At 41.2% G+C, this 21975-nt stretch overlaps 1 protein-coding gene across 2 annotated transcripts in view; it reads right to left on the bottom strand.

The window, feature by feature from the left end:
* The window catches only part of cdh13 (cadherin 13, H-cadherin (heart)), a 356939-nt gene that overhangs the window by 202105 nt on the left and 132859 nt on the right, over positions 1-21975 (bottom strand). For both annotated transcript variants that reach the window (XM_013272522.3, XM_013272523.3), the window contains exons 4-6: positions 19189-19296; positions 3772-3777; positions 2985-3137 (exon numbers count right to left, since the gene is read on the bottom strand). In XM_013272522.3, coding sequence (XP_013127976.1) covers positions 2985-3137; positions 3772-3777; positions 19189-19296 — 267 coding nt within the window. The remainder of the gene's footprint in view (positions 1-2984; positions 3138-3771; positions 3778-19188; positions 19297-21975) is intronic.

The raw sequence follows: 21975 nt of genomic DNA on the forward strand, positions 1-21975 counted from the left end.
CCACTGGTTACACTCAAGAACAGGAAAACATCTGAAAGACACGAAACCAAGACTTAAATAATGAAAAGTATAGAGAAGGAGAAAAACAGCTCATGATGTGAAACATATCATTACCTGTCAAACATGGTGGAGGAAATGTTGTGGAATAGGCATGAACTCTAAGTCTGTCAGTGGAACCGGGCCACTAGTGTTTAATGATGATGTGACTGCTGAGTGTAAAGGGCTACACTCTCAGATTCAGCCAAACACTACGAAACTGATTGGACTGGGTGTCACAATGAAAGGAGATAAGGACTCAAAGCTCAGTGCAAAAGAAACTCTGGGTCAGGCAACTGAAGAAAAACCTGAAGACGCACAAACAAAGAAAGGTGGCACAACGTTGCCAGAGAGAAAACACAGATGTCCATGGATTCTGGACTTCAGGTGCTCTGTGACTGCAATGGATTTTCATTCAAGCACAAAAAACAATACTAATGTTTAAAATAATGTCAGTTTGTCTAAGCTGGTGAAAGTGGGCTTCAAATTCCCTTTCAAAGACAGATGTTGTGCTACTTTTCTCTTATTTAAACATTCAGACACATTTAGAAGCCGACTTTGCTCACATCAGAATAAATAAATGCAAATAAAAATAAAACATACAGGGTCGTCCACTTGACAGTTGCACCCAGACAAAGAGCTTTTTAACCATAAAACCCTTGCAGTGAAGGTAACTGGAGGTCCCTGTGGGATGTGTGCAGGGACAGACAGGGGAAACTAAGGCCCAGGCAGCAGCAGATTTGTGTCTTTAGAGACCTGCATGGAAGCCACAGGGAGCAGTGCAGAGCCAAAGCTGGCAACCGACTGACGCCCCTGTCACAGTGCCAAAAGCAGACTGGGTGAGAGTCCCTCGGAAATTCTGGAAACAGAGACCACTGCATGCAAACTTCTCCTTCCACAGGGTCGCCTACGGAAACCTTGTTACAACTTGTTGACTTTGTGGCATGTTGGCCAAGGCTCAAGTAAAGTGTGAATATAATATCGGAAAAAATGAAAGACAGGGTTGTGGAGGATTTACAAGAAAAAAGAAGAGTTCTCAGGGAGGGCTGGAGGCTATCCTAGCTGTCATAGGGTGAGGGATGCCGTACACCTGGGCAGATTCCCAGTCTATCCCAGGGCACAAGCAAGAGTTCGATAATTACAACAAACAAGACAGAAAAGTAATCTCATATAAATATAAAAACTGATATCATCATGTTTATTTTGTTTGGATCATCTTCGGAAGCCAAACTGAAAATACAATTCAACCCGGCCAGCACCAATGTCACCGCTAACAAGCAGAGACAATAACATTGATTATTTTGTCACAGCAGCACTTGCCAAAGCAGTAAAATATAGTAAGTAACAAGCAAGCAGCCAGTTCTTGAAATGAATGTGTTGAAAGCAAAAAGAATGGATAAGCACACGTATCAGAGAAAACGGGTCAAATCTGGACGGCTAGGACACTCCAAAAACACAAGTCTCATAAAGTCTTAGGACGATTTAAATCAAACTCCGGTCCATTTTCCCTCCTTGGTGTGATTCGCTTGTGCAGATGTGAACACAGAAGTCACACCTAGGTGGCTCAGGAGAAAACGTTGGTAGTTTGATTCCTGGTTGCTAAACTGCATGCTAAATATCCCACGCTCCTTGTGGTGCATCAAAGAGGGAACTAATGTGTCTGAATGTTAGAAACATGTTGCATAAAGCTTTGGGTGCTCTGTGAGAGTAGCAGAGTGCTACATAAGAATCAGTCCACATACTATTTGGGTGCGGACCCTTGTGAGAAGGTGGTGTTGGTGAGATTCCAAATGAACCCGGGTACATTTTGTTTATCCGTGAACGTGAGTAGAACCAACTAGCAGTTGTATCTTACAAGTTTGAGCTAAAAAACTTCTCGTAGCCACGGATACTTTGGATTCTGGGATGCAGCAAGGTGCTACAGATGTGAAACAGTCTGTACAAGCCAGCAACTAGCCATGCTCTGCTAAAGTCAGGATGACAGCATCTTCTCCCTGTACTGTTGATCAGCCGCAGACACATAAGTGGACTGGACGTTCTTGCGTTGTTTGTAGCGAAGGATTTTGGTTCACTTGGTGTTTTTCCTGTGTGATTCAGAGCAAATAAACTATTCGTGTGAAAATCTGCTATATATACTTGCAATCATTTATTTGGAATCATTTATACACGAAATACAGAAACTGATATTTTATATACATGTTTTTAAGGAGACAGTTGTAGGGAAGCTAAATCACTGGATGCTCTTGTCAGTAATCAGATTGCAGCCACTGTACTCTACTGTCCACTACACGCGTAACTGAGCAGTGCAAAAGAAAAAAAAATGGTGAATGTCAGCTTGCATGTGATTATTCATCAGGGTTTCTAATTGTCCTGCTCGCTCCCCCCTCACATCTGTTGGTATTTACAGAATGAATTATTTCTGGGTTTTCAAAAAATCCAGTTAGCTTATCACCAGCTTGCACCCAGTTGAACACTCTCACTTATGCCTGATTTCAGAAAACAGGATAAGATCAATTGGCTGACTTAAAAGGCAGAGCTTCTCTGCCCGTGTCTTATTTTCCTTTCTAAGGGAAATGGCTTTTGTTCGGCTGAAACCCCCCAGGGCAGAAACACTAGTGGGCACCTCAAACAGACTCTAACGTTCTTTTAACATAAAAGAAACCTCCAACTTCTGACTGATGGCACGAACTGCCTGAATACAAAGACCATCCTAATACCACCAACACTAATAATAATTATTCTGATATTTTTTTAAATTTTTGTATGTTTCCAGGTGTCAGTGTGACACTAAAGAAACCTTTATTTGAACTATTGAAACGTATTAATAACTTGAGAACAAAAGAGAAATAAAGAAAGTGACAGCTAATGTGTCGAGGAATCTGTGAATCAGTGAAACAATGAAAAAGTGATAACCACCAGATCTGAACACGGCTCAAACACATGCTGACCTGGTAGGAGTCGGAGGCCTCACGGTCCACTGAGCGGCTGACTGACACGGTTCCTGAATTCATGTCAATGGTGAAGAGACCTTTGGGATCCTGGTCAGCACCGGGGCCCGTCATTCGGAATATTTGTTCCCTTGGCTGCCCCATTGAAATCAGCTGCAGACATATGGACACACACACACAGTTACAAGCTCTTCCCATTAAATATCACTCAGACTATTTTCTGAAGCAAATAATTAGCCAGACACTACTTCTCCAAGTTTCCTCTTTCAAAGCATAGTTCCTTCGAAAAAAGTACTATTATTACCTATTTTGTGATATTCATTCCAGTAAAAGAAGCTTACAGAGGCTTCAGTGGTGATGCAAATCCCTGATAACTACCAATTAAAATTTTATATCAGACAAGACTTTGATTTAATTTCATCAGTTGGTAAATTCATCTCATCTGAAACAAGAAATTTCATATAATTTCCCTGAGCACTGGAGGCCTGCTGCGACCGCTTGCACATGCACGATCAGATTCCAGTGAGATAAAGAAAGTGGAAGAGTTCAATAATTCATATTAAAAAACAGTTTTTCTTAATAATTAAGTGAAAATGTTATGCTTTGTTGCTTTTATTATTGTTGTTATTTAGGCCACATGAAAAAGGTTTTGAACTAAACGCTAAATTAAACACTGTGAACAAAGCAGTGATGCTTTCAGGAATTCTGCCAATCTAGTTGGCTCACGGTTCTGTTTTCTGAGGCAGGAATGATCTGACCCCGGTGCTTTTTGGATAGAGGCACTCACATGAGTCTGTCATAGCCGGTGACATGAGCAGGTACCCCAGGAACAGGAACAGGAACAGGCCGGTGCAGAACAAGAAAAACAGACAGAACAAAGCATTTTAGTAACAAATTTAGCAACAGCTATTAAAGCTCCTGAAAGGGCAAAACGTCAGAGATTATCTGGATTATACACTTAACTAAACAGCACCTTCATCATCAATATATCAAATGAGGACTAAATATAATAAAATAAAAAGGAATAAATTAGCATATTTTTCGGACCATATGGCACATTAAGCGAAACAAAACAGTCAGTTAAGTCACAAACTTTACTCAACTCATTCTTCTTGCTTCCTCCAGTTTCGCACCATTGATTCATTAATGCTGTATTCTATCACAGCTGCTCTATTCCCGTGTTGTTGCAGTATATTAATGAATAACCTCGTATTGTGGATGGATTATCTCAGTTGTTCTCCTGACTGAAGTTTGGTCCGTTTACAGCATCCTGCCATGCGATCGCATTTGTCCCTAACCATCAGGAACCCTCACGTTAACTTTTATTGAGTGGAAAAAAGTTAGCGTTCATCCTCCAGCTTCACTGTGTTTATGCTATGCTAACATAGCTGTGTCGCTAGCGATCACGTAGCACATCATTATATACCAGCTAGCCCAACTTCAGTAACCCTACAAACGTCACTGCTGTTTAGTTTTCTGTCTTCATTTATGTTGGAAGTGATAGCAGAGCTGTACGTTTGAATGTTTCAGAAATGTCTCAGTCAGAACATGCTATATCATGTTTAGGTGGAAGCTAGCGAGCTAACTTCCTGCTAACTTCTAACTCCGTTAAATGTAATAAATTCTGTTTTCATGGATGCCTGGATGTTAAACTTAATTGTTACACCTGGTAAAGCAGCAACGCTGATCATTTTATTAAAGATGAAAGAATTCAGACAGTTTTTAACTCTCAGTGATGCCGTTGTCACTACCCGATCCGTACCAGAAACCCATTCGGTACCAGTCGAAGCGTTTTACGATAGTTATGGGTCAGAGTATCTGTTGAGATGTTAAGAATAATAAGTATCTCTTAAAATGTTTGCAATAATGGCCGTGTTTGTTTGACTTTGGGACCTGATGCTGACGGAGTTTAGGACCCAGAACATCTTACTATTCATCACTGATTGAAGAAATAAGAACAACCCCAGGTTTCTCTTCAGCACTGTAGCCAGGCTGACAAACAGTCAGAGCTCTACTGAGCCAACCATCCCTTTAACGTTAACTAGTAATGACTTCATGAACTTCTTCACAAATAAAATTTTAATCATTAGAGAAAAAATTACCAATAATCATCCCACAGATGTAATATTATCTACAGCTACTTTTAGTACCATCAATGTTAAGTTAAACTCTTTTTCTCCAATTGATCTTTCTGAGTTAACTTCAATAATTACTTCCTCCAAACCATCAACGTGTCTTTTAGACCCCATTCCTACAAAACTGCTCAAAGAAGTCCTGCCATTAATTAATGCTTCAATCCTTCAATCTTAAATATGATCAACCTATCTCTAATAATCGCCTATGTACCACAGGCCTTCAAGCTGGCTGTAGTTAAACCTTTACTTAAAAAGCATCTCTAGACCCAGCTGTCTTAGCTAATTATAGGCCAATCTCCAACCCTCCTTTCATATCAAACATCCTTGAAAGAGTAGTTGTCAAACAGCTAACAGATCATCTGCAGAGGAATGGCTTATTTGAAGAGTTTCAGTCAGGTTTCAGAGCTCATCACAGCACAGAAACAGCTTTAGTGAAGGTTACAAATGATCTTCTTATGGCCTCTGACAGTGGACTCATCTCTGTGCTTGTCCTGCTAGACCTCAGTGCAGCGTTCGATACTGTTGACCATAATATCCTATTAGAGCGATTAGAACATGCTGTAAGTATTACAGGTACTGCACTGCAGTGATTTGTATCATATCTATCTAATAGACTCCAATTTGTACATGTAAATGGAGAGTCCTCTTCAGACACTGAGGTTAATTATGGTGTTCCACAGGGTTCAGTGCTAGGACCAATTCTGTTTACATTATACATGCTTCCCTTAGGCAGCATCATTAGAAGACATAGCACAAATTTTCACTGCTATGCAGATGACACCCAGCTCTATCTGTCCATGAAGCCAGGTAACACACACCAATTAGTTAAACTGCAGGAATGTCTTAAAGACATAAAGACCTGGATGGCCGCTAACTTTCTGCTTCTTAATTCAGATCAAACTGAGGTTATTGTACTCGGCCCTGAAAATCTTAGAAATATGGTATCTAAGCAGATTCTTACTCTGGATGGCATTACCTTGGCCTCCAGTAACACTGTGAGGAACCTTGGAGTCATTTTTGACCAGGACATGTCCTTCAACGCACATATTAAACAACTATGTAAGACTGCTTTCTTCCATTTGCGCAACATCTCTAAAATTAGAAATATCCTGTCTCAGAGTGACGCTGAAAAACTAGTTCATGCATTTATTACTTCCAGGCTGGACTACTGTAATTCTTTATTATCAGGAAGTCCTAAAAACTCCCTGAAAAGCCTTCAGCTGATCCAAAATGCTGCAGCAAGAGTACTGACAGGGACTAGAAAGAGAGAGCAGATTTCTCCTGTTTTGGCTTCCCTTCATTGGCTTCCTGTTAAATCCAGAATTGAATTCAAAATCCTGCTCCTCACATACAAGGTCTTAAATAATCAGGCCCCATCTTATCTTAATGACCTTGTAGTACCATATCACCCTATTAGAGCACTTCGCTCTCACACTGCAGGCCTACTTGTTGTTCCTAGAGTATTTAAAAGTAGAATGGGAGGCAGCGCCTTCAGTTTTCAGGCCCCTCTTCTGTGGAACCAGCTTCCAGTTTGGATTCAGGAGACAGACACTATCTCTACTTTCAAGATTAGGCTTCAAACTTTCCTTTTTGCTAAAGCATATAGTTAGGGCTGGACCAGGTGACCCTGAATCCTCCTTTAGTTATGCTGCAATAGACGTAGGCTGCCGGGGATTCCCATGATGCATTGGGTGTTTCCTTTCCAGTCACCTTTCTCACTCACTATGTGTTAATAGACCTCTCTGCATCGAATCATAGTTGTTATTAATCTCTGTCTCTCTTCCACAGCATGTCTTTATCCTGTCTTCCTTCTCTCACCCCAACCGGTCGCAGCAGATGGCCCCGCCCCTCCCTGAGCCTGGTTCTGCCGGAGGTTTCTTCCTGTTAAAAGGGAGTTTTTCCTTCCCACTGTCACCAAAGTGCTTGCTCATAGGGGGTCATATGATTGTTGGGTTTTCTCTGTATGTATTATTGTAGGATCTACTACACCAGCGGTCCCCAACCTTTTTTGCGCCACAGGCCGGTTTATGCCCGACAATATTTTCACGGACCGGCCTTTAAGGTGTCGCGGATAAATACAACAAAATAAAACTAGTACCGGTACCGGAAAAAAAGAAGATTTATTCATAACACACTTGAAAAGACCCAGGAAAACCGAGTTAACGATAAAAACGATAACAAAATTATGCTGAAAACCGATAAAAACCCTGAAAAACATACATTTCACACCTGAGCCTCAACTCTCGCGGCCCGGTACCAAACGACTCACGGACCAGTACCGGTCCAAGGCCCGGGGGTTGGGGACCGCTGTACTACACAATATAAAGCGCCTTGAGGCGACTGTTGTTATGATTTGGCGCTATATAAATAAAATTGAATTGAATTGAATAGATTACTCTGCGAGGCTCCTGACTACGGTAGCTGTAATGCTCCAACAATCCATCAAGCGGCTTCATAGCTTACCAAAGTCGTACTAAAACATTTTTGACAGATTTTTGAGCACCGTGTACCACATAAAATCGGTTCGAGGTCAGTGAGCACAATCAGAGTTCATACATAAGGGGCACCGGATTATAAGGCGCACTATCGATTTTTCAGAAAATTAAAGGATTTTAAGTGCGCCTCAGTGTGGAAAATACGGTATGTTACATCTTCATATTTCTTATGAATTATGGGGTTACACTGCATATTCACAAATGTTCTGTTCAAAACATTGTGACCCCACACGTACCAGAACCAGGCTGTCAAAACCATGACAACTTTAAAAGCTCTAGAAATCATTACCCCCAAAAGGTAAGGATATAGAATTAGATGCTTCTGACCTCATTGGTCAAAACTAATGAGTGATTTGAGATTTTCAGGAATTGAGAATATTTGGCAAGTTTGTATACAGCAACTAGAAAACAGTAAAGATGAGATGTTAAAGTTGGGGAGTGTAGCTGTGTCCCAAAACGTCGGCTGCATCCTTCAGAGGCCGCATTTGAAGGCCGATTACGTCACAGCCAGGCGACGAAGGCTGTCCCAATTCGTCGACTCCTTCAAATGCGGCCGACAAATGCGTCCTTCATTTCCCCGAATTTGAAGGATGGGTTGGGTGTGTCCTTCGTGGCCCACCATATCCCAGAATTCATAGCGCGGTCCAGCCAAATTTCAGTTTCAAGCAATGGTGGCCGCTACTAAGTTTTAAAATTACTTTATTAATCTTTCTGGGTCACAAAATAAACTTTTAACATATTTTCAGGCGAGAATGTAGCTGTGTAAACTTCAAATATCTGCTTGGTTTATCAAGACATCACATATTTGCAAAAGTGCGCTGACATTTTCTGAGATGTCTGTTACCCACCAGCTCGATAGCTAGCCGGGGTGTTCAATGGTCACTCGAGCCGGCGAGAGCAGCGGACTCCCGGATTCATCGTTTTCAGACCCCCGCTGTCTTTCACTACTCATGTTAAACATAAGTCGCTCAGATAAGTTAAAAATGTTATTGTTTGGCTTTTTTCTGTGTTTTATTTGTTCCAGAGTAAATCGGTTTGGCTGAGATCAAAGTTATTAAATTAGATTAGATTAAATAAAACTTTATTAATCCATCGGGTGGGTTCCTCCGGGATCTTCACACAGCTGAATAAACGTCAAACATCAAAGTGTGAGGCGGTCGAGAATTTACGCCAGTGTCCTGTTATATTTTAGACAGCAAGGAGCAGACGGCTGAGTTTATTAAACTCCACCGAGACAGCGGTGACGCAAATCTGAAGGCTAGACCGTCCCATTTCACAGCCTCGCACTTCCGGCCTTCTCGGTCTTCGAAGGACCCGGCCCACGTAGACCGCGAAGGCCGGGTCCTCCGAAGGATGCAGCCGACGTTTTGGGACACAGCTTTTGTGTGTGTGTGTGTGTGTGTGTGTGTGAGAGAGATTTCATTTGAATGATTCATTTCTTGTCTCGTCTTATAGATCAGTGTAACTCACACCTCATGTTGTGTATTTTTTTTAAGTTTACCAAAAATAAATAAAGTAAAAACACATAAAAATGTTCAGAAAACAAAGGAAACCAAAACATCTTGAAATCCATCACTTCTATAAATCTGTTCTTTCTAAATGCCACAGAAGCACGCCGAGGGTCATCACCCGTGTCAGCACTCTTCTGGGCCTCAACACTGTCGCTGTGTCAAGGATCTAAACGGTCACCCTGTATGGTGCCTGTGATAAGAGAAATGCCACGAGGCTGCCTTTAATGAGAATACACTTCAATGGGACAGCAGCTAAAATGAAGGCCTTTCTACTCCCACTTGAAAGAGCATGGGACATGAGACTACAGCGTTACAAGTCTGCGCCAGATGAAGCTGAAATGCTTATAGCCTCTCCAGAGCTCTCTGCCATTTATCTCCATGTCCTGCTTCATCTTTTCTCTCTGCTCCCTCTCGCTCTTAGGCTCCTTGGTCCCCGGGTACTCTCTCTAATATGTCCATCCTAGCTCTTCTGTTAAGCATCAATATTTCTTTATATAGTCATCCTTTTCCATTTCCTCTTGTGCTTCTTCTACTTTTTAAAACATAAAGAAACATCCACATTTTTAAAAAAGCTTAGCAGAAGGCAGCTTTTTATGAATAAGCACCGCATGCTGAGAATATCTCCTCTTGGCTTTTGTTTTTCTTTTTTTTTCTTTAAAAAATGGCAATATTAAAAATTAGAATGGCGCAAAACAACAAAACTATGATTGTTTTCGTCGTCTTCGTAGGACAGAACGCGAAAACAAAACCCAGCGCTGCACACACTCAAACAGGTGGCACTGCTGTCATTAAAGACAGAGATATTTCTGGTCTGTAATCACAGTGGCAGCCAGCACCTGCAGAGAGTGACAAACTGGGTCAGATGAAGAGAAGTGAAAAAGAATGAGGTGCAACATTAGTAGGATTCGCAGATGGCTTGGCATCAAACTTTGATAGGCGTGGGGGGGAGTGAAGGGAAAAACAAGAAGAGTTGTAGAGGGAGGCTGGATGAGGAGAGAATAAGTGAGAGAGGCGGAAGTAGGGACTGTGCGAGAGGGAGATCACTGATAAAGCTACAATAACTTCAGCTGGAGAGTAGCTGAAGTGTCAGGAGAAGTTTAGACTGATTAGACGATGTCTCTGTGGGGCACCAGCGTGATAATTTACTGTGCACAACGACACATACTCTCTGTGATGTACACGCGTGCTGGCGAAGAAATGTGCTCCCAGTGGCTTTGTCTCCACTGAGTCTGTCTCCCTGTGTGTGTGTGTGTGTGTGTGTGTGTGTGTGTGTGTGTGTGTGGGAGGACTGATGAGAGAATCTCACCTCTTTCTATCAGATCTCATTACCACCCAAGCATACATGAAAGACTGCGGGGCTTGTGATACTGCAGGAAGATGACAAGAGGTGTGCCGCTGCTCTGCAACACCAAACAGCAGCTTGTTGAAAAAAATGAGCGCCAAAACAATAAGATCAACAGCAGAGTGTGTATGTTTATGACTGGTTTTGGTTTTGGTGTGTTAAAACCAGCGTACGTAAAATGTCGGGTGGACGAGAAATAAAACCCTGTATAGGTGTGTGTAGCTGTATACCTGTGATTAGTGATGTGAAAAATGAGGTTTTCACAGGAGTTGAAATACCGAGTACAGCCTTACTGCTTCCATGGGAATTATACGTAGCAGTAAGCTGCTGCTAATCAAATGCACTTTATTAATTAATCATCAGCAAATGTGACCACCTCTGTAAAAACAGAACTTTGGAAAGTTTGCAGCTCTGGAGCATTCAGCTGTGCGTTAACATAATGCCACAATCTACCCAGAAGTGGATGCTGCGACAAATTTACCCCAAAGTCCGACCGTGCAACGCTCAGATAAACTGCAAATAAAAAATAAATGAATTACAAGCCTTGATCAGCACGTTAGATGTCAATCTTTACTACAGAACACAACGAGAAAAAAAGCTGAACAAGGCTGGTTTCAAAAGTTGTTTAGCAGGAGAAAGCCTCTTGTTTCCTAGAAGAACACTGCAGCACAGCTACAGTTTGCAAAGTTGCATTTGAGCAAACTTATAAGATTATGGAAACAATGTCTGTTTTTTTGGTTGAAAAAGGAGATGTCTGGCCATAATGCACAGCACCCTGCTTGGTAAGAAAAACACAGCATGTCAGTACAAACACCTCATTCTGACTGTCCAGTACATTCTGATGGTTTGGGCTTGTTTTACAGTCATAGGGGAACGCTGCACTCACGGATTTGACTATGAACTCCTTTGTACATCATCTGATTAGAGTGAGACTAAAGAGTCAGGCTAAAGCTCGGCCGAAACTGGGTCGTACAACAAGACAATGATCCAAAGCACAGCAAAAATCAAGTTGCTGCATTGGCCCTGCCACGGTCCAGACCTCAGTCTCACTGAAATGCTGTGGCGGGACCTAAAGAGAGCTGTGCACAAACAAATGCCAGCAAACCTCAACTGGATAATTTTATAAAGAAGAGTGGGCCAAAAATTCTTCCCATCGATGTGAGACACTCGTTAATGTCAAACAGAAAATAATGTAAACTTATTGCTGCTAAATGTGGTTCTGCAGGATACTGAATCATAGGCTATGTACAGGACATGGCTGAATGTACAAAGATATCTTCATGAAAAATACATATTTAATATAAAGTTAATCTAAAGTAAACATGATCAGCCTGAGTCGTAACATGCAAAAGCCTTCCACACACACACACACACTACACATGTCCTTGTACTTTTTAAGGGAGAATGAGGGAGTATTCTGACTCCTGTGTGTGTGTGTGTGTGTGTGTGTGTGTGTGTGTGTGTGTGTGTGTGTGTGTGTGTGAGAGAGAGAGAGAGTGAGAGAGAGGGAGAGTATGCAGTAGCATCCCTCAGTGATGCTTCTGTTATCCCTGTAGAGGTCACACAGCCAGCTGCGAATGACAATCACCAGCCATAAAAGGACTCCTGGGACCACGCCAGTGTGTGTGTGTGTGCACGTATGTGTGTGTGTGTATGTGTACAAGCATGCAAAGCTCGGAACAGCGTTTTGCCTGATTGTCCTGCCACTCCAGCCTGCTAATGAGGGGGACGAGACAGAAAGGCCCAGTGAAGACGCGGACAAACAGAGCAGGGCCAGTCCTCCACGCTGGACGATGGGAAACACAGTTGGGCTAATTAACAGGCTTTGACTGGTTAGTGAGGGCTCTGCTAATCATTACCCATCAGCCAATACAATCTGAACCAATCACAATGAGCTGAGAGGAGCAACAATCAAGAGGAACCCATGTGGGGAAAAAAAGAAGTATGAACACAAGAGTGTTATTAAGCATCAAGACTGTGCTAAGAGGGTCAGCTGGAACTGCTGTAATGGGAAATTCTGCTCTTGAAAACAAACTCTCGTTTACAGTTTAGCGTGCCCTTGTTACCTTTATAAGTGATTTTTTTCCCCCATGGCAACAGGTTTGTGACATTCAAGTTCACACACCAACAAATGGAGAGCACAGAAAAAAAATTAGAGGATTTTTATTTTAAAAAACAGAAATAAATGGAAATGCTAGCGTTCTCGATGGGCTTTGGTTGCCTGCATCGGTTTTTCTCAGGCAGACGGATGACCAATCTTTCAATCTTGCTTAGGCTCACACATGGACAGCATCTCTCACGTAGTTCACAGCTGACAAATCTGGTTTTTATTGCTTCCCCTCATTTTTCTAAGTCCCTCTCATCAAAATGGATTTCACATGGGCTCTGCGTGTCTGGAAGTCGAGTTTTAACTCGCTGTCGGCGAACACCAAAACAAGCATGATTGTCATGCTGAAAGACAGACGGTATAAGATAGAGTCAAGAACTTTGTGATTTTCATTAGACAATTAAGCAAATCAGTTAGATCTGACGAGGGGGCTGAAGGCAGCCTACTTTTCTGATATTATAGCTTCTTTATGTAATAACAGGAAGACAAAGACGGATACAGTGGTTGGAGAAAAGATGCAAAAGTTTAAAGGAAAAAACACTACAGCTGACAGACACCAGATAGAGGGTGAAAAGACAACAGACGCATACAGACTGACAGGCAGAGCAAATCAGGTTGCACTCCTCACTGAAACAATGAAACAAAGGTGTCAGACACATCTACTCGCTGTACTGTGTTTGAGGCTGAGGCTACAACCAAACCGGGCCTCATTCCTCTCACCAGCAGAACTTTATTGGTGCTGTCATGTCGAGTCAGACACGTTGAGTTGATTTGCGAGCTGGACCCAAAGGTAAAGAAGGATAAACACAGGGTGAATAACTGACAGCTTCAGTACAGCACAAAAACTTAAGATTGCTCTACTGATTGAAGGGTTTGAGAGTCCGTGTTGACATGTCAGAGACTTCGGTGGGTATTTAATGAAGCTTCTTCCATGTGTTTTCTTACTTGACTATAAATTTGTACTTATTTTACGATTAACCACTCACTTTGATATAAAGGCTTTTTTGGAAATACGTAAAGACTTTCTATTAGGACCACAAAACTTGCCCAGACTGCTTTCTCTGAGCCTGTCCAAGCAGTTGGTATGCAGACCTGGAGCCAATTAGAAACATATTTTCTGCTTAATTCGCTGTAGGTTTTCTCTCTTTTAAAGTGGATGTGAAATGCTACATGTATAAAGATGATGGAGTGCTGTTCTCAAAAACAGCCATAGATTTAACGCCGTCTGCGAAGCTGGATTTAAGAAACACGTGTTCAGTTTTAGAGCATGTTTAGAGCATCTTAGGTCAGTACAGAGCATCGCATCACTGGGTTGGTTGGTTATATATCTGTGGAGGTTCTCAGTCATCCAGGTCGTGGTAGTCTAGGGCAGCGGTCCCCAACCCCCGGGCCACGGACCGGTACCGGTCCGTGAGTCGTTTGGTGCCGGGCCGCGAGAGTTGAGGCTCGGGTGTGAAATTTATGGTTTTCAGGGTTGTTATCGTTAACTCGGTTTCCCTGGGTCTTTTCCCGTGTTGTAGCTGTGTGTCTTATTTTGAAAGAAATATTTACGCGTTACCATAGCGACCATAGAGCATTAAGGGGCAGAGAGGAGGATGTTACTCTCAGTGTTGTTGGTGCAATTCAGGAGCTAATAATTTTGTTGTATTTATCCGCCACACCTTAAAGGCCGGTTCGTGAAAATATTGTCTGACATTAAACCGTCTGTGGTGCAAAAAAGGTTGGGGAAGGCTGGTGTAGGGAGCTTAGAAGCAAGCAGCTGGTTGGTTAGTTAGTTGCTTCTTAGTTTATGTTAGACAGAACTGGTAACTCAGACAGAAGCAAGGAATCTTTTGGCTGCAGCAATGAGTTTTATTATTAAAAAAGTTATGAGAGAAGGGTTTTATGTATATTAGCCTTTATATATGCAGTGTTTCAAGTGTACAATATTACAATACCTTCAATCACTCCCATTAAAAATAGATCTTCATATAAAGTGCTCCAAATTAGTTTCTTTTTCTTCTCTGAATAAAGTCCAAATGAAAATAAATGATACAGTATGGCCTGGCCTGCATTTGTATAGCGCTTTTCTAGTCCATAGGACCCCAAAGCGCTTTACACTACATTCAGTTATTCACCCAGTCACACACACATTCACACACTGGCGATAGCAAGCTACATAGTAGCCACAGCTTCCCTGGGGCGCACTGACAGAGGCGAGGCTGCCGGACACAGGCGCCACCGGGCCCTCTGACCACCACCAGTAGGCAAACATGGGGTTAGTATCTTGCCCAAGGATATTTGGCATGCAGCCAGGATGCAGCTTGGGATCGAACCACCGACCTTCTGATTAGTGGCTGACCTGCTCTGCCACCTGAGCTACAGCCAGCTACAGTATATGTCCCTTTGTTTAACATTTATAGATGGGCTGACAAACATGTCCTCAAAATCATCTATAAGAACATGACTTTGAATGCCATATGGTGGAGAATCCATCATAACTCATATTATATATGGGATGAACTTTGTTCCATGAGATTCAAAGAGATCTTATATTGGAGCACTGTACATTTAAGACACCTCATGTTCTTGGACACAGACATGGCACTTGGTGAAGAGAATCACTGAACTTTCAGAGTCGCTGTGCAACATCTCAGTAACTTTTTATTTCATGGAGCAGCAACAGATTCCAGTGACAGAAAAAGACAGATGAACTTGAAACGCTGGGTCCAATACAGCTTTGCTACTTGGTTCTCAATTACATTCTATCCTGTGTTACCCAGGGTTCAATTTTCTGTTTGTTTTCCTTTGGTCATCACTTGTGATTGGCTCCCAACCAGATTTATTGCTTTAGCAGAATTGCAATTTGAAACATCCCTTAGATAAAGGGAAAACAGCTCAAAACTGGAGCAAGCTGTTGGCTGGACGATCAAACGAGTGCCCAAAAAGGAGACAGAAAGCCAGTAAAATTCCCAACTTTCCAAAAACACAACAATACTTTTTCTGTTTGTTAGTTTTTGTGCAATAAAAAACTGTATTTTCAGTCTTTTACAGGAGGACTTACCAAACTCCCCAAAACTAATACTGCAGCAATCACAATGGCTGAAAAATAAATAAATAAATCCTTCTGTCTGAAAGAAACAATTTACCTGTTGAAGAGGTACGGTTGAGTCTGGGCATGTGCAGAGGAGGGATATTAGCTCCCAGGCCCATATACACATTTATAGGTCGAGGAACATTTCTCCCTGAAGCTTGAAGTTATTTTATCAGCCTTCTATCCCCACATGACAGAATGACTCACACTTAATCCCAGACAAGAAGGCAAAAAATGAAAATAAAAAAATAAAAAGGTCCCTTTAAGATGAAACATTTGAACCACATGGGCTGATTTGACTGATTTGTCTTCCTAAATACAACAGTCTAAAAAATGGTCCTATCAGCCGAGACTGAGGTGGCATCTACAAAGAGAAACGTTTAAGCATATCTGTTTCAATGCATGTTCCAGCTGCTGTGTGAGCTGTTTAAGGGCTCCCGAGGGAGGGCAGGGGAGAGACCTCTGTATCAAAACACTTCCACAGCTAGCAGGAGCTGTGACATAAACAACAAGGTTCTTAGCCTTCCCCTGTGAGCCCTGCTGACAGCTGACCCCCCCCCAAAGTACACACACGCATTGCACATGTGCACATATGCACACACTACACACTCAAAATCAAATCAAATCACTTTTATTGTCACGTCACATGTGCAGGTACACTGGTACAGTACATGCGAGTGAAATTCTTGTGTGCAAAGATACAATAACGTAAAACAAGCAAAATATAAGAATGGCTAAATCTGAAAGTAATAAATATATGTACAATATATAAGAGTATATGCATTTCGCGACGAGGCTGCCATACTCGGCGCCATCTTGAAAAGACAAATTGTATTCCTCTCAGTGCTTCTTGCTGTTTATCTCTCAGAGGGAAGAGGGAAGTATGAAAAATGAATGGCTGCCACATGGAAGTGGTATGTTGTATAAGAAGAAGAAAAGCTATTGGTGTGGAAAATCAATTACGCCAAGTCACCAACACAGAGCTTCTATTAGGTAAAATGGCCAACATTAGCCTGTCTTCTCATGCAGAGCTGAGGGATGAAGGGATACAGGCATGAATGTATGGAATGCACAAATAGTGATGACAAGCAGGAACTGGGAAACTAGAAGGATGGTTAAGGCATCCCAATGGAAGAAGAGAGTGAAAAAATAATGAATGTCATGTAGGCACAATGCTCCTGCTGCTTGTTTGAATGTGTAAGTACTGCACAGGGTAAACTGCTCCTCCTGTATCACTGGTCAATGCTCTGTCCAGTCAGGTCCAGAACATACTGCAGAAATAATGTGCCCCATACAGATTACTCTATTCTGCTGATTCTTATCTTCCAGCTGTTGACAAGGCAAGAAATTTGCACGACCCCACGGCCAACAGCTGTCCCTCAAAAGCATCACCTGGTGGTCTGACACACTTGGTCCAGTCCAACCTTGCATCTCCAGGCTTTACAGGGACCATACTGAGTACAGCATTAGTATGAGAGGTAGAGCCGGGCTTTGTGCCGTGGTCATGCTCTCCAGGGCACAATTATCTGTTATGTGCAAGGCTCAGGGAAGGATATCTTTTTTATTTTAGTCTGAGTGAGCATTGAGAGCTGTGGATGATCTCTTAGTGCCCAGCCTTAGAACAAAGCTCATAAATCAAAGCTTTGTAATACAGATCAATACAAACACCTTACACAGGTGTCAAAGTGTTTGACTTTTGGTTGATCGTTTGTTCCGCAGGGTTCAGGTGAAGTGATTTACATGTTGCACTTCTCATGTGAAAAAAGTGAAATAATAGAAACTGGAGGAGTGTCGAGCAAGTTATTAATGTTTTTAATCTCCCATACAAGTAATCAGCTGCGTCACCTTTGCTTTGTCACCAGGACACACACTTAGTTTTTTTTCTGTGATGAAAGAATCAGGCAACATGCTGCAGAGAGAATTTACCAAAAGTCCAAATTTAAACTTTTTTCTGTAACACACATTTCACATTTGTGTTTTAATAAATGTGCACATGATGGTTTAAATTCAGTGATGTTTGCAAATGTTTGCACACACTACCCATAACTGAAGATTATGTATGTATCAGAGTTTTTCTTTACAAAAAGGGTCCAAAGCAGATCGTTTTGGCTTAAACTGATAAAAGGATGTAAAATAATACAATTACAGATAAGAAAAACAACTGATCACCAAGAACAGATTGTATGAAAATGTATTGTTATTTTTCTATTCATTAGTTCTATTTATTTGCTAGAGATGTGCTGAGTTTGAAAGGTCTTTTATCATACATCAACTTTAACTTTAAAATTGCCATTTTACATTTTTTAAGGTGATAAAACATTATTACACATATACTAACACTGTAATATATATAGTTTATAGATACGTGTTACGCTGCAACACTTATACATATATCAAAATAGTTTAACGCTTTAATCTGAAAAACAAAAAATCTTAATTTTTTATTATTTTGTCAAGAATTTTGATCCGGCCCAAAACACATGAAAGTCACTCCATGTCAGGATGTTATTGTTAGTTCTTTAATAAACTGAAAATCAGCATTTAAAATGAAATCAGAGCGTGACACATTTCTCCAAACTATAGATGAAAATGAACCTCTGGTTTACCTTTCTCTCTACATGGCGGCATGTGTCATACTTGATCTCAAAATAAAACGCTCCACCTGCGTCGATCTTTTTTTTTTTTATTAGTCCTTTATTTATCCAGGTAAAAACTCTCATTTTCAAGAGAGACCTGGCATTTAAACTAACTCGACTTCTTTGACTACGAAGTCATTTCTCGAACAACAACAGCTTTTAAATATAAAACTGTGACATCCAGTAAGCATCTGTTATGAAAGGATATTTTCAAACGCAGCAAAAACAGCTTTTTGGTGGGTAAACGTCTCCACTTTATATGGTTACAAGTAACCATATTTATTAAAAAAAACCCATCCATGTCAGTGCAGAAGGAAGACAAGCGTGTGGCATTAGTGCTCCAAATGTTAACAACAGGCCCCGACATTTAATGCAATTAATATTTTATAAACAGTAATTAAAGAAAGTATTTACACAATTTAATTAATTTCCACACATCAAATCTCCCTCAAAAATGTAACAATAATAATCTGATTAGCATTTTTTAAAATCATCATAGCTTGTCAAAATAAAGCAGATAAGTGGGCAATTAAAAACAGCTCAATCTGGTAATTACTCTGCTTTTGACTGTGTGCAGGATAAATGACTCCTACATGCTTTGAATATTGGCAAGAACTGTAAAATATGAATATATAGTCTAAAAAAAACAACACTATAAAGGTCAAAGGTGAACTTATTCCATACATTTTGAAAGTAAATTAATAAGAAAATCTGCCTTAGTGTTTTTGGAAGCAGATAAAAACAATATTTTATATATTTTGTAAATAAGTCTGTGGTTAAAAAAGACAGGAAAGAGAGCCATTTCAGTTTTAACTTATTTTTATGAAAAATACGCTTTAATATTGCTTTTTAATGCACTTTAAACAATGGCTGTATCTGGGATGATAGGAGCATGTGTTCCTTACCTGGCCAATAAACTTGGGAAAGGGACCTCGCTCGTTCTCACTTATAGATATATTAGGAACCAGCAGGGATCTCTTAGATCTGTACGGCAGCTTTTGGCCCACGATATCCTACAAAAAACAGAAGAGAAACCATATCGTTGAAACTGGCAATAACTGAAATAGCTACATAGTGTCTATCAACATTTTTAATTACCCTAAAACCCCACAACAACATATAAACATACACACATACATAGCGAGTCGTTAAGTGTACACTGAATGCAATAAAACTGTTAATACGAGCTACTCTTAGAGAAATTTCTTTCTTTTCTTTTTTTAAAGGAGAGCTGTATATATAATATATGATGCAAACAGGCTGAACATCTGCATCTGGCAGTCAGCACCATATGCCTTACACATTTATAGATAAGGGCATAGTCTCTGAGAAAACTCTGCTGCTCTCTTAAATTCTTTATTTATATTTATTCAGCCCGTATGTTAAATAAGGATGGGAGAGAAAAGTAGAAAGCAAATTCAAAACAAAGTTGACAAGAAATGGTAAAAATGAAGAAATGAGCAAAGGCAAGGTTTTGGTAAAGTAATTGAACTGTTCGAGCAGAAGGAGCCCATCTGAAATGTTGTTTTTGCTCTTGAGAACACAATAGCATAATCTAATTTTATCTTCCACCCTCCTGCTGCTGTAAACAAAGACATGCTTTTTGCTGTGTAATATAGTGAAAAATTCTCTCTTTCCTTTTGAAATCTCTGATGCAGTTCTTTCTGCTCTGATGAAAATAATGCTAGAAATGACCCCAGGAAGCTGTAACCTAGGCTGCTAGCACACAGTGATGAAATATCACGGCAGGGCAGTTTACCGATTGCCTGAACACCTGGACTCCAGCCGAGGTGCTCACACATTTTTTTGATGCAAAACGATGCAGGAAAATGTTCTGTTCTGATGATGCTGGATCTCACATCGGCCTTTGAAACCATTGACCATCACATCCTACTTGACAAGCTGAAATACTGGGTTGGTGTATCTGGATCAGCCTCAGAGTGGTTCTCTTCGTATCTGTATGAACGTTACTTTTTTGTGGCAGTCTCTAAGTACAGGTCATCTTCCACGTCCTGATCTATGGTGTGCCACATGGCTCTGTGCTGGGGCCTTTATTGTTCTTAATATAACTACTTCCCCTCCAGCATATTTTGAGCCCCTTTAAAAACATTTGCTATCACTGCTACGCTGACAATATCCAGTTATACATTTCTTTCAAGCCCCAAGATGTTTCTAAGCTGCAGATTTTGAACGAGTGCTAAGAATCCGTTAAAGTTTGGATGGCTGACAACTTCCTCCAACTCAACGAAGGAAAGACTGAAGTCCTTGTATGTCCTCCTGACAGACACGTACCTAAGATAATGAATGCTCTTGGTCCTCCTGCAACATTTGTGAAATTGTCTATCAGGAACCTCGGGGTAATCTTCGACCCGGCTCTCACTTTGGATGTTCACGTCAAATCTTTGGTTCAGTCCTGTTTTTATCACTTAAGAAACATTTCCAAACTAAGCCCCATTGTATCTCGCACTGAACTGGAAAATGTCATTCATGCTTTCATTTCATCAAGACTGGACTACTGTAATTCACTGTTTACATGTTTAAACAAAAACTCCCTGGAGCGTCTACAGATTGTTCAAAATGCTGCAGCAAGACTTCTGACCAAAACATTGAAGTACTATAATGAGTTCACAAAGATATGGCAGCATATACGCAAATCAGGCATGACATTATGACCACCTGCCAAAAAACATATTGCTCGTCACCCATTTGCTGCCAGAACAGCCCTGAACTGTTAGGTGTAGGCTGTGTGCAGGCAGGAATGGTGGACCCATAGTGCAGACGCTCGGAGGCAAAAGGTGAACTCAAAACAGCTTTAATGCTGAACTCAAAAAAGGTAACAAAACTGAGACTCCAAATAAACTCAGGCAAGCAGACAGAACACACAGCATAGTAAACGGTAGATCGCGACAAGGACTGATGAAAACACAGGGCTTAAATACATAGAGGGAGCAATCAGGGAATGGGCAACAGGAGGGAAACACAGCTGGGGCAAATCAGGACTAACGAGACAAGGAAAGCAAAACCAGATACACTAACATGAAACACGGACTTTCAAAGTAAAACAGGAAACATAACACAGAGACGCGAACTTAACAAGGGGATACAGCCGACAGGGGAGACAGCAACTATAGAACACAGAGACAAACCATAAGACATGACTCTAACAAAAACCCAAAGACTAGAAATTATAAATAATATAATAAACCCAAAAACCCTGGATCAACGACCCAGGCATCCTAACATGAACATCAAGGCTTTTACTCTGTTTGACCCCTGATGTCGTGCTGTGGCACCATGATGTTAACAATGGATCCTTTAAAGCCAAATCAACCCTTCAAACTTCTTGCTGTGCTCTTAAACCATTCCTGTTTTTGCTTTGTGGCATGGTACATTATCCTATTGAAACGAACCACAGCCAATAGTGAATACCATTTCCATGAAAGGTTGTAGATGGTCTGCAACAATGCTTAAGTAGGCGGTACATGTCAAAGTGACATCTACGTGGATAGCAGGACTCCAGGCTTCAGAGCAGAATATTGCCCAAAGCATCACACTGCCTTTGCTGGCTTGCATCCTTTGTCGTGTTCCCTAGAAGCGATGCACATGCACCTGGCCATCCACATGATGTCAAAGAAAATGCAATTCATCAATCCAGGCCGCCTTCTTCCATCGGTCCGTGCTTTCGGCATTGG

This window comes from Oreochromis niloticus, linkage group LG7 (assembly GCF_001858045.2).
Source record: "Oreochromis niloticus isolate F11D_XX linkage group LG7, O_niloticus_UMD_NMBU, whole genome shotgun sequence".
Taxonomy (NCBI): Eukaryota; Metazoa; Chordata; class Actinopteri; order Cichliformes; family Cichlidae; genus Oreochromis; species Oreochromis niloticus.